The 11,617-nt window shown below is 38.5% G+C and overlaps 1 protein-coding gene across 1 annotated transcript; it reads right to left on the bottom strand.

The window, feature by feature from the left end:
• Positions 1-662: 662 nt before the first annotated feature.
• On the bottom strand, positions 663-11,264 carry decr1 (2,4-dienoyl CoA reductase 1, mitochondrial). The gene is made up of 10 exons (XM_026914333.3): positions 11,111-11,264; positions 10,628-10,818; positions 8,706-8,763; positions 8,284-8,370; positions 7,994-8,141; positions 6,337-6,436; positions 1,938-2,010; positions 1,544-1,690; positions 1,194-1,256; positions 663-1,105 (listed from the first exon to the last, which is right to left on the bottom strand). Exons 1-10 carry the CDS (start codon positions 11,174-11,176, stop codon positions 1,046-1,048), a joined length of 993 nt encoding a protein of 330 aa, XP_026770134.3. The 5' UTR covers positions 11,177-11,264; the 3' UTR covers positions 663-1,045.
• Between the last annotated feature and the right edge of the window lie 353 nt (positions 11,265-11,617).

The raw sequence follows: 11,617 nt of genomic DNA, 5'->3' as shown, positions 1-11,617 counted from the left end.
ACAGGTGAAATACATTGCCACAGATCCATTTAACAGCATTAACAAGACCTGTCTCTGTCTCAGTCCCAGCAATGCATTTATTGAACAGTTCCAGTCAGAGATTAATGACCTGAGAAATGCATGTGTTTTGCTGAGTTTAATGGTCCTCCACAAACCCTGTTTCTTGTGTGTTCTAAGCCATTAGACATTGTCAACAATTCTCTATTAAAGTGAAGCTGCAAGAAAATTGAGATTGTGAATCCACAGAAAAAAAAAACATATTACCATGCTTTAAAAAGATTCCTTTGCTAGATTTACTTTTACGTTTTCGCTAAACAATAAACAGATCTAAGGAATTCAAAAGAAAGAATCAATATCTGATAGCTTCTCTGTGCATCTATAAAATGAACCACAACACAATGACAAAACAGATGTTTAGCAATCCCTTTCAGGAACATCATTTTCCCTGCTTTTTTCCCATTTCTACAGAGAATGCACTGTACTGACAAGCTGTGTGGGCAACAGTGCTTGTCATTTGTAGTACCATATAGTACTACTAAGCCCTAATATTCATATGTTGCAATATTCCATTGCATTAATGGAAATATGACTCAATTTAAGGATAAAGAATCAGTTTTTCTCATTTATCTTCTTGCAAAATACAATAAATACTGAAAACTACATTACGTTTTTACTACATTTATTAACTTCTTTTGGGAACAGTACATCTACGCACAACTTCAAGGGAGTACATTTGTTTTAATCATCACTAAAATACTAAAACAAGTAATACAGAATTAACTATAAATGAATATGAATTACATGAGTCTATGGTGAAATAACAGTCTTGAAAAAGGCTCAACAGTTTGAGAAAACATTCTGGATGTTTCTTCCCCATGGCCACTTTTCTTCACATATCATTTCTTTAGTTCCATCATACTGTGTTCATAAATGGCAGTGGTGTGTTGCCTACTGATCCTGTTATAGCTTTAGGATCATGTGAGAATTCGAAGTTGTCCCAGTGGTGTTAGCTGTGAAGTGTTCATCTGCCAACAGTCCTTAGTCATTAAGAGCCCTTTGTGCTTCTGATCATGGCCTCCATCACAGTCCACTGCTCTGGTGTGACCTGTCAGGTAAAAATTAATAAATAAACAAGAAGGTAAACATAATGGCAACAGTAGAGAAATTTTTTAAAAATCTCCCATAAACCTGACCTTGCTCAGTGTATTGAATTCCCCAGCCATAGACACATATTCACCACCATCCATTCTGATGATCTACAAGAAATCCATAAATAAGATACAGGGTCAAGAATGACCTTCAGGAATATGAGGTTTCACTGTGACACATTGGTAACTACAATATAGTCTACTTAAAGTGCACCCTTTCTCTGCCTCCCACAACCTCTGAATGTTTCCTCTCAGAGGGCACAGGGGAAGGTAGTACTATGTATTTGGCTTGCTCACACTGTAGCTGAAAGAGGAGAAATCCTGAGGGAAGCTGTTAGATGAGCTGCAGTCTGAAGAGACAGCAGTTCTTTCCCACAAGGTCAGAGCACACTCACCGCACCCGACACCCAGCTGGCATAGTCGCTGCAGAGGTAAGCAGCCAGATTGGCAATCTCCCCCGGCGTACCAAGCCGACCCACTGGTATCTTCTCAATCATTGACTTCTCAAACGTGCCTGCGGGGTCCAGACGGCTGAAAGCACCCTTCAGAATTCATAGAAGAAAATGTTAATATAAAATGCCACATTGATGGTCATCAAGACAGTTTGCTTATGACAGGAGATATAAAACTCTGCTTTATAAGAGAGAAATACAGAACCTAAGGGGCACAAATGGTCAGCAAGAATCTGTGACTCTGCATCACACAATTTCCATCAGGGTGTGAATAATGTCTCATCTTGCAAATACATCAATACACAATTTCATATAATCATATTCTCACACACGGTACCTTGGTTTTGATTGGCCCTGGCTGAATAACGTTGAACCTCATGCCATATCTTCCCCACTCTGCTGCCAGAGACCTGCAGATGCAAAAGGAATCAGCTCGAATAATCTTCAGTGGCTCTCATTCAAACAAACATGCAAGCGCAAACACACACACACACACTGTGCCATTATCTCCAGGATACCATTCACTTTTCCAATAGACCATAAAGGCAATAGAGACAAGTTGGTAGGAGAAACAAATTTTATCAGGCTGCTTTGGGGGGGTCAGGCCAAGGTAAATTGATCCATTTGTTTAAGCTGTTTTCTTAGAATAGGGAATCCAATCCACAGGATGCTTGATAGGTTCTGAAGAAATGGGAGGGCAGTGCCTTAGAATTATACCATGGGAAAGATTGTTATAAAGACCACTGTCCAGTTTTAGGTCTGACAATTTCTCCTAGGTGGCATTCTGTTAGGTGATATTGGCTTATATGCAATAGGCCTATGCAGTGCAAACATATCAACAATACACAATACACAGTGTCACTACTAGACTGCAGACACAACACTCCAATGCTTTTCTGTCTATCTGTGGTGACTGCAGCAAAGTCTCTCTATTCTCAACTCTTTCTACTTTTCACCAGTTTGTCAAATGTACGACCAGAGAGAAAAAGACACTTGGCTTTCTGTATGCAAATGTTAGACATGCATACCACTCTACTGCTATTCCCCCACTCAGCAGATCAGTCCACAATCTGGTCCTGCTCACGCCCAGCTACACACCAGCTGTCCATCAACATCCGCCACTCAAAAGAAAAGTTAGGAAATGGACTCCTGAAGCAGTGAAGACTCTGCGTGGCTGTTTGGAGACCATAGAATGGGATGTAATCCACATGGGGGGGACATTAATGGAATGCCTAACTGTGTCATGGACTACATCCATTTCTGTGTTGAAAACATCATTCCCACCAGAGAATTTCACTGCTTTCCAAACAATAAACCCTGGATAACCAGTGAGCTACAGGCACACCTAAACAAGAAGAAGAGAGTTTTAGAGCAAGGGACAATGATGATATGAGACGGGTATAGTGAGTAATGAAAGGGAAGATAAGGGAATGCAAGGACTCCTACAAACTGGAAATGAAGCTGTAGCAGAATAATAACAGGGATGTGTAGAGTGGTATGAAGCTGATCGTTGGCTTCAAGAACAGCAATGAGCAAACTGAGGGAAGTGCAGATTGGGCCAATGAGCTGAACCAGTTCTTCAACAGATTCAACACAGAGACTCCGGCTGTCCCTCCCCCACATACTCAACCATGTCAGCCCTGTGAAGTACTACAGCAACTCTTCTACCCCAGCCTGAGGAAAGGTTGAGGTACCCACACTCTGGAAAACAACTTGTCTTGTTCCAGTTCCAAAGAACGCATGTTTAACACTTTTCAGTGACTACAGACCAGCTGCTTGAACTTCACACCTGATGAAGACACTTGAGAAATTGGTTCTTGCCTATCTTAGACCCCTTGCAGTTCACATAAACACCAAGTAGACATGGAAGAGTTGGAATCCTTGGAATGCACTGAGACAACTGGATTGTCTATGGAACACTGAGGCAGTTTACAAGGAGGGACAAAGCAGACTCTACTTTTTGAGAAAGCTCAGGTCCTATAATGTATGCAACAGGATGCTATGGACGTTCTACCAGTCAGTTGTAGCAGGCACCATCTTTTACACAGCAGTATGCTGGGGCAGTGGCATCAAAGCAGGAGATACCAGCAGACTAAATAAACTGATTAGGACAGCTGGACAGGTCAGTGGGACCAATCTGGACTCCCTGGCATCAGTTTTGCAGGACAGGATGCTGGCTAAACTGCTGCTCATCATGAACAAAGTCTCTCACTCCCTCCGTGAACACCTAATCATGCAGCTGAGCACTTTCAGCTCCAGACTGATCCAGTCACGGTGCAGCGAAGAGCAGGACAGGAGGTCCTTCAAACCCATCAGACTGTACAACTCATCCACTCTGTGTTAGATGTGCAATAACAACTTTTTTGTTTCCATATTCCACCGCACTATATTAATTATTTATTATTAACATGGACACATTCTAATAACAGACAACCTTATGATCATCACCTGCACTACAACCACTTTACTTAGTTTTGTCACTACTTAGCATCTCATTTTATTCTTACTTAATTAGTTTATTAAGTATGGGTACTGTAATTTGTGTTCTCTGTGCATTGTCTGTGTCCACGTAATTTCTGTTGTTTATTGTACTGCTGCAACAAAACAATTTCGCTCGGGGATCAATAAAGTACTTTATCTATCTATCTATCTATCTATCTATCCATCTAATGTTCATCTATAGTAACGCATAAACATATCAGACACACAATATGTAATTTTTTGATGGTATAAGCAGAAAGATGTCGTTGAACAGTGTGTTACTATTGATGATTTCTGTACATTTTGGACCCCGTACCCCTGCCTCCAAATCTAAATCTAAATCTAACCTAAATCTATAAGGAATGCCAGGCAGAGAGAGCAGATGCAATGATAAAGATCCCCATTAATCATTGTGATGCTTGCTCCACCCCCAGTACACACAGGTTGGGGCAAATGCCACAGTCATCAAAACATCAACACATGCACAGAATTCAAAATAAGAGTGAAGGAGGCCATTTAATTATGATAAGGTAGCCCAAGGAGGGTTTTGTGGGGTCAGACCATGATACTATCCCAGGAAAAAAATTTGAAAAGATCCTCAGAATAAAGATTATAAACATATATATCTCTCTTGACAATAAAAGGCTGTTTAGCAAACTATAAGACAACACCATGAATCACTGAAAGTGCACAGAAATATGCAATATAGTAATATACCTGATTTAGCCATCAATTCACTATAAGTTTGTATTTTAAGTCCATAGAAGTGAACTGAAGGCTGTTCATCTTATCCAAGTAATTCAGCATTATCATTCTGGTTACGTACATGCTTTCCTGGAGAAAATCCAGTTTGAAATTCCCATTTAAAAAAACACAAATTTACCATGCCTGATTATGCTAATACATAAAAATGTATTTACTGTGACAACGTGACACTTTACTAAATCAGGAAATAGTCATTGGTTAGTTTATTCCCAAGTAAATACATTCTGCAGATTTAATTCTAAACTTGACTGAACAGGTTGAAAAAGCTTGACCTAGATTTCTCAAATGGCATCAAATATCCAAGTTCAGCGATGTAAGTCATAAAATGGCACAAATAAGAAATATTCCTAAAACCTGCACAAAGAATCTAGTTCCTAGTTGTGCTCACAGATGTCTACCATTCTCAGCAGTTCAAAGGTATATTTAAACCACAATCTAGCCAATAAAAAGCTAGTGACATCTATCACACCAGCTACTCAGATTCTCTGAACATGCTGCAGTTTGTCTACTGGGCTAACAGGTTGGGAAACGACCCATCTTCCACGGGTCTTCACACACTTCTATAACACTATCAGTAAGGGCACCCATGTAAAAATGTTCTTTTTAACAGGATTTAATACCATACTAGCACTCAAACTGTGTTTCATATTTTCATTCATAACTGAATGTGCAACCCACAGGTAACAAGGAAAGTAGGCAAGCCTCAATCATCGATCCAGCAATAAAGATTGACAAGAGAATTTTTGGTCTTTGACTTTTATCCTGAGACAGTGCTCTTTTTTCACACATACTGAATTACACTGCTAAAAATAGCAGTTCTCACTATCAGCACCTCCACAGCACCACAACAAAAGGACTGATAACTAATGACTTTGCATACAGTGATAACATTTCGGAACAATAAATAAGCTTCAAGTACAACACAAACCGCAAGAGTCCTTATGGTTTAGATAACAGAGGATAGATTGGAGATTTGTACATTTTCATTGCTGCATATGTAATGTCCAAATACAGGAAATAGGACAAGCATTTAGCAAAATAAGACCTATTTCCACCACACTGTGGCTTGGTGCAGACAAAAATTGTCTTGTAATGATAGAGTTTGTGTGGATAATTTCAGTGACAGAGACTATGCTGTTATAAATGTTGCTCAATCTGGCCACATGTGCTCTGTAATGGGGTAGGGGGTTCAGAAGCACATTTTTTATTAAACCAATGAAGAAGTCTCCACACATCAGCACACTGAAACCTTTTTTGTATTTCACTTCAGTTCGTGTACAGCCATCCTTTTGTACTTCCATCACTGTGCAACTGTTCTCAGTGTAATATTTATGTTATATAGTTAATTCTTATACATTCATTATCTAATTGTTATACATACATTCATATACATACATATTATTAATATTCTTATACTGTCATTATATTATTTGTTTGTTAATGAAAATATTGTAAGAAGACATAAGCTTTCCTTTAGCTAGTTTACTTACTTGCACAGTGCCTCCACTCCTGCTTTAGCAGATGCACTGGGCACAACAAATCCAGATCCACTCTCAGCATAGATGGTGGTGATGGCCAGAAAAGCAGCACCTGAAAACCCCATTTGCACATTAACTCTGGCTCCAAAACCAAGCAAGCAAGCTGTGCTCAGGCTCAAAGTTAGGAGCAGTTTAAAAAATGGACAATTTAAAAAATGGACTGCATCAAAACCAACAAATCAAATCTACGCATATGCGTCACTGAAAGGTTTTTTTTTTTTCCTACCAATTTCCATTATTCAAAAGCTGACCAACATAACAGAACATGAGTAACAGAAGGTCACAATAGTGACTAGCAATTATTTATAATAAAGAAATTGCATATTCTGTAATCCAAGGAAAAGAAAAGGTCAAAATAATCACAAAGGGTTATACCTCTGCATCTGTAGAGAAGATTTAAATCAAAATTTTCTCATGTTTTAGTCTTTGACACAGAACTGATACACTTCCACTTTAACCAACACTTCAATCAACACGAGAAATCTATTCAAATATTAGAAATGATCTGATTGTGCGGGCCCATAGTTATGGCAATGTTTCTCACTAACCAACATGGGTAACCAGAATAAACACAAACATGCTGTTTATTAAAATTTAAGTGAAGTGTAATATACTTATAGCTGGCCCATTTTTGACCATCCTCATTCCCCATATTCCGTGCTGTACATATTATTTTTCTTGATAAAGCATATCTCTAATGTGGAACAGAATAATTACATATGGAACAGCATATGTAAACGGAAAACGTCTGTCTCTTTCGGTGCAATTTCTGGGTAATTAAAACAACTCTGCATAACTGCTCTCCTTACTGCCTTTTATAAGATTTGTTTTCTGCCGTTTCTGTTTTTCTTATTTATTTAACATTTAATATTTGCTTAACAGGCGTCTCTAGTGTCACAGCTTTGTAACAGGTAAAGCTGTTCCTTTAACTTTTCCTTTAACCATGGGAAGAGGACTTTTTAGGCTGCTTTTTGTGATTTTTTCATGTAACATCACAAGCTGCATTTTTTTGTATTATAAATTTCAGGATGCTGGTGAGGGAACAACTGTTTATCACTGCTATAAAATAAATGAACTAACTTGTCTCCACATTCCACAACATTAAATGTAACTATTTAACTTAATGGGTTGTTTTACTTCTTACTTAGGGTAAATATTTAGTTAATGTGTCTAGTATTTCTATATCTGATTTGTAATCATATAAAGCATCTGTGCTGTGATCATAAAGGGATCCACTGTAAGGGGTCTCCGGTTGTAAAACGTTGAAAACCTTGCATGAGATACTTTAGATCTCACAACAGTATTTGTTAAATTTTATACATTTATATCATTAATGGTTATCTTGACCTGCATTTAACAAGCACAAGCTTGTGATGGTGCAACACTGCAACCTGATTATTTACTGCCATCTTGTGGTTGGATATTGCAATCAAAAATTTTACATTTGTCAAAATGCCATAATATTTCAGAAAGTTAGACTAAGTTATGGACTGGGTTCTGAGTAATTAATAATGTCAAAGGTAAACTATAAACTGTGAGTAAGCAAAATAAACTGCATGCATTTTAAAGTTTAATAACAACTAAATTATCTTAATGTGATGATTCTAACCTTTTTCAGCTTTGATTAGACGTTTCCCAATATCCAGCGTGATGTAGGCTGTGCCATTCAGAACTATATCTGTTATGGTTCTCCATGCGTTGGCCGAGAGCTTTTCAGAAGGAGAAATGAAATTTCCTGCAGCGTTGTTGATCACCACCTGAGTATGAAAGCACACAGGGTTCATGCGATTTCAAGACTCGACATGTTCAACACGACACATTATTCACATTTTGGTTCACAAACTATTTCAGCTCAAGGAGCTGTAACACAATACTGAGCTGAGAACTGTAGCTACGTACATCAGGAAGCCCAACATCGGTGACCAGCTGGTCTACCGCAGCCTTTACAGAGGCCGGGTCCCTCACATCACACTGCACAGCATGAACCTGCAACAGGCACCACATTGTCCAGCATTACAGGTGTAAAGACTCACTGATTCAAACTGAAGCTCTGGATTTAGTATTTACAGTACAGGAGCAACAATGCAAGATAATGTATCAAATAAATCACATTTTATTGCACTGAATTAATGCCTGCTTTTAAGTGCATCTTACATAGGATTGATGAGATATGAGATATGAGATATGAGATATGAATCATGGAAGGGAAGTTACTCACCCCTTATCAGCACTGATTACCATTGAAGTAAAAAGTTATTAGCAATAAATACATATAACAGAGACCAATTCATGGATGTACTGCATCAAGCTCCAGTTATTACCTTATTACCAGTCTGATTTGAGATTTCCTCAGCAGTTTGTTTCAGAACATCCAGTTTTCTGCAATAAGAAAACGTTCCATTACATCAGTAAAACTTATTTGTCCAGAATGAATGCCGAGATTACATTAATTAGACTAAAGGACAATGGAAGTGAATAGGGCTGGGCAGCGAATTTACAATACACTTTCATGAGATGGCAGTACTGTCAACATTTTATAATACAATCACACACTGAATGGAGGCAAATGCTGTTAAAATTTTTGTACTGAATCTTAAAGATTGTAAAAATTTAAAAACATTTTGTACAGATTCTCCCCAGCTTTACTGTCCAAAATTTACTAAATTTATTTTATAAATGTTAAGTAAAAGTATCATTAGACTCAGCTTTTCCACATTTATTTTAAAGCAACACTGCCATTTTACTGGTAGTTGGTTATCAAAGCTTGATCTATATTGGGTATAAATGTTTTTGAAGATTGTGATATATTTTTCTCATATCACCCACTACCCCCTACAAGAGAATATAGTTCACATCCTCATGACAAAACTAAAACAAAAGCACTACAAAGTAAATGTCCAGAGGCAGGTCCTGTAGATGTAAATCATGTTTAGCCAAATTGTAAATGTAATTAATGAGCATAGCCAAAATTCTCTCGACACAGTGGCAGCTCAATGTGCTATAAGGCTCTAGGTTACTGATCAGAAGGTCAGGGGTTCAAGCCCCAACATGGCCAAGCTGCCACTGTTGGGCCCCTGAGCAAGGCCCTTAACCTGCTCTGCTCTGGGGTGCTGTATCATGGCTGACCCTGTGCTCTGACCCCAGCTTCATAACAAGCTGGGATATGCAAAGAAAAGAATTTCTTTATCAAAGCATCTCTCAAAACCACACCCCCACCCCCCTGTCAGTCAGACCCGTCCCCTCCCCCCTGCCGTATACGCGCACTGGATGCATCCGAGACACCTGTGGAGACAGAATAGTCTCAAAATGAACACATTCATAAAATCTGATTCACATTCACAAAGTAATCCACACATTCATAACTTAATTCATATTCACAAAATACGATTTAAATAAATTTAATTAAATAAATTTACTCACAAATGCAACACATAATTCATAAATACACGTGTGTTTGTAAATTTCTGAATGTTTTTATATGTATGAATTAATTGTTGAATCTGCATTTGTGTTTATATTGAGACTTGCCAAGGATGTTCTCTTTAGCCAATCAGATGTGAGTTTTCAATCCAGCCAATCATAATAACGCTTTGCTCAATGCTTTGACTCAAGAATCACAAATGTGCGTGTCTGCTGTCCAATGCGCCTTAATTAGTGCACAGAAAGGACAGGGTTTCATGTCAAGCCCCTTTCATTGTGTAATTTGTGGACATGACTCCATTTGTGTATGACATTAAACTCCGTCTCGTTTATCATGCTTTATGGGTGTGACTTTGTTCTTGCCGTGTCATGTCATCATCGTTCATATCTATACAACCAGTGTGTTTCTGATTAAATTACTACTAGAGCACAAAATTGTTAAGACAATAAAGTTCTTCATAGATCTATCCTTTTAATTTTATTCTCAAAGTACTCCAGATTGATGCGTTTAACTTTTAGAATGTACAAAAAAAAATCTTTCTGGGGGACATGCCCCCTGGACCCCCCTAAAGGGTCAAAGGTCAGAGGTCCACCAACCAGTCTCACAAAATCCTGCAGGAAACACTGTAATAAAGACTGCTGCTTCTTCTTGTTCTTCGTCACTGAGGAGCAACAATTCTGCAGAACACCTTGAAAGATGGTGCACTTTCAGATTCCGCACTAAAGAGGACACAAGCCAGCCCCTTAGACTTCCTGAGAGCCTAAAACCTGGTGTATTTTAACAGAGAGTGTGTATAAATGTGTGAATAAGTGGAGCACTGACCTGCTGGCTATGACACACTGTGCCCCAAGGGCAGACAGAGCAGTGGTCATGCCTTTACCCAGGCCTGTACCTCCTCCTGTGATGAAGGCCACTTTGTCTTTAAAAGTCCCAGGTGGAAGCATCACTCCTTCAGATGGAGGGAAGAATCCTGGGCTCTTCTGCCATAAAGCCTTCGTCCCATTTCCAAAGAACTGTGAGGAAGAATGTGCAAAGAATGTGCAAGCCAAGTCAAGCAGCAGAAAGAATGACCTTTCACCTACTTTACCACCCATGCCTGTTTGTTCTTTTAAAAGTTAATATTCATTTAAATAGACACTTTATTATACAAATAATTTATGCAGGCATTAAATATGTTTCCTTAGAGCAATTCAGAGTCATAGTTGCATGATAACTGAAATTCTAACATTAATCAGTAGTGCAAGCTTCTAAACTCATCAAAATCCTAATAAATAAACAAACCAGCTGTCAGAACCCTCTTCTTACCCGTGCATTAATTAAACACGTCCACAGAGATTTACTTGCACACGGTAACCTCGACCACAGCACCATGGTGTCCCAACTAACCCACTTCAAGTACAGCAAGAAGTTAGCTAGTGAAAGCAGACAACAGTCTTTATGACCCTGCGCAAAACCTAACCCAAACCCCGTTTATATTATTTCCCATAAAGACAGGGTGACACAAACTGTAAAGTGGATCACAATTTAAACAGTACATTATAAGCACAACTACTATTAAACGTAATAAACATTGTGATAATTACATTTTTTTTCCTATTTAAACATAAACATTGTGATAATTGATTTTTTTTTCCTATTTAAATATATGCGCAAACTTTGCAGCATGTTGACGCTCTAAAACACGGTGGTGGTGGTTCGTGAAGTTGTAATAGTAAGCAACGCTAAACTTGAGGAAGTACTGCTATTTTAGGCGCAAACACCAATGTAGTGTACTAGATACAGGGTGGAAGTCTATTATTTTGTGCCCTCTGT

The sequence above is a fragment of the Pangasianodon hypophthalmus genome, chromosome 1 (genome assembly GCF_027358585.1).
Source record: "Pangasianodon hypophthalmus isolate fPanHyp1 chromosome 1, fPanHyp1.pri, whole genome shotgun sequence".
NCBI classification, from domain to species: Eukaryota; Metazoa; Chordata; class Actinopteri; order Siluriformes; family Pangasiidae; genus Pangasianodon; species Pangasianodon hypophthalmus.
The sequence above is the reverse complement of the archived record's forward strand: the minus strand, read 5'-3'. Positions and strand labels throughout refer to the sequence as shown.

Coding starts and splice junctions, on each gene's coding strand:
- decr1 (XM_026914333.3), bottom strand. CDS start 11,176: ATGGTGCTGTGGTCGAGGTTACCGTGTGCAAGTAAATCTCTGTGGACG. Junction 8,371..8,705: donor CAAATCAGACTGGTAATAAG/GTAATAACTGGA, acceptor TGCCTGTTGCAG/GTTCATGCTGTGCAGTGTGA. Junction 2,011..6,336: donor GGAGTGGAGGCACTGTGCAA/GTAAGTAAACTA, acceptor TTGCATCTGCAG/GTCTCTGGCAGCAGAGTGGG.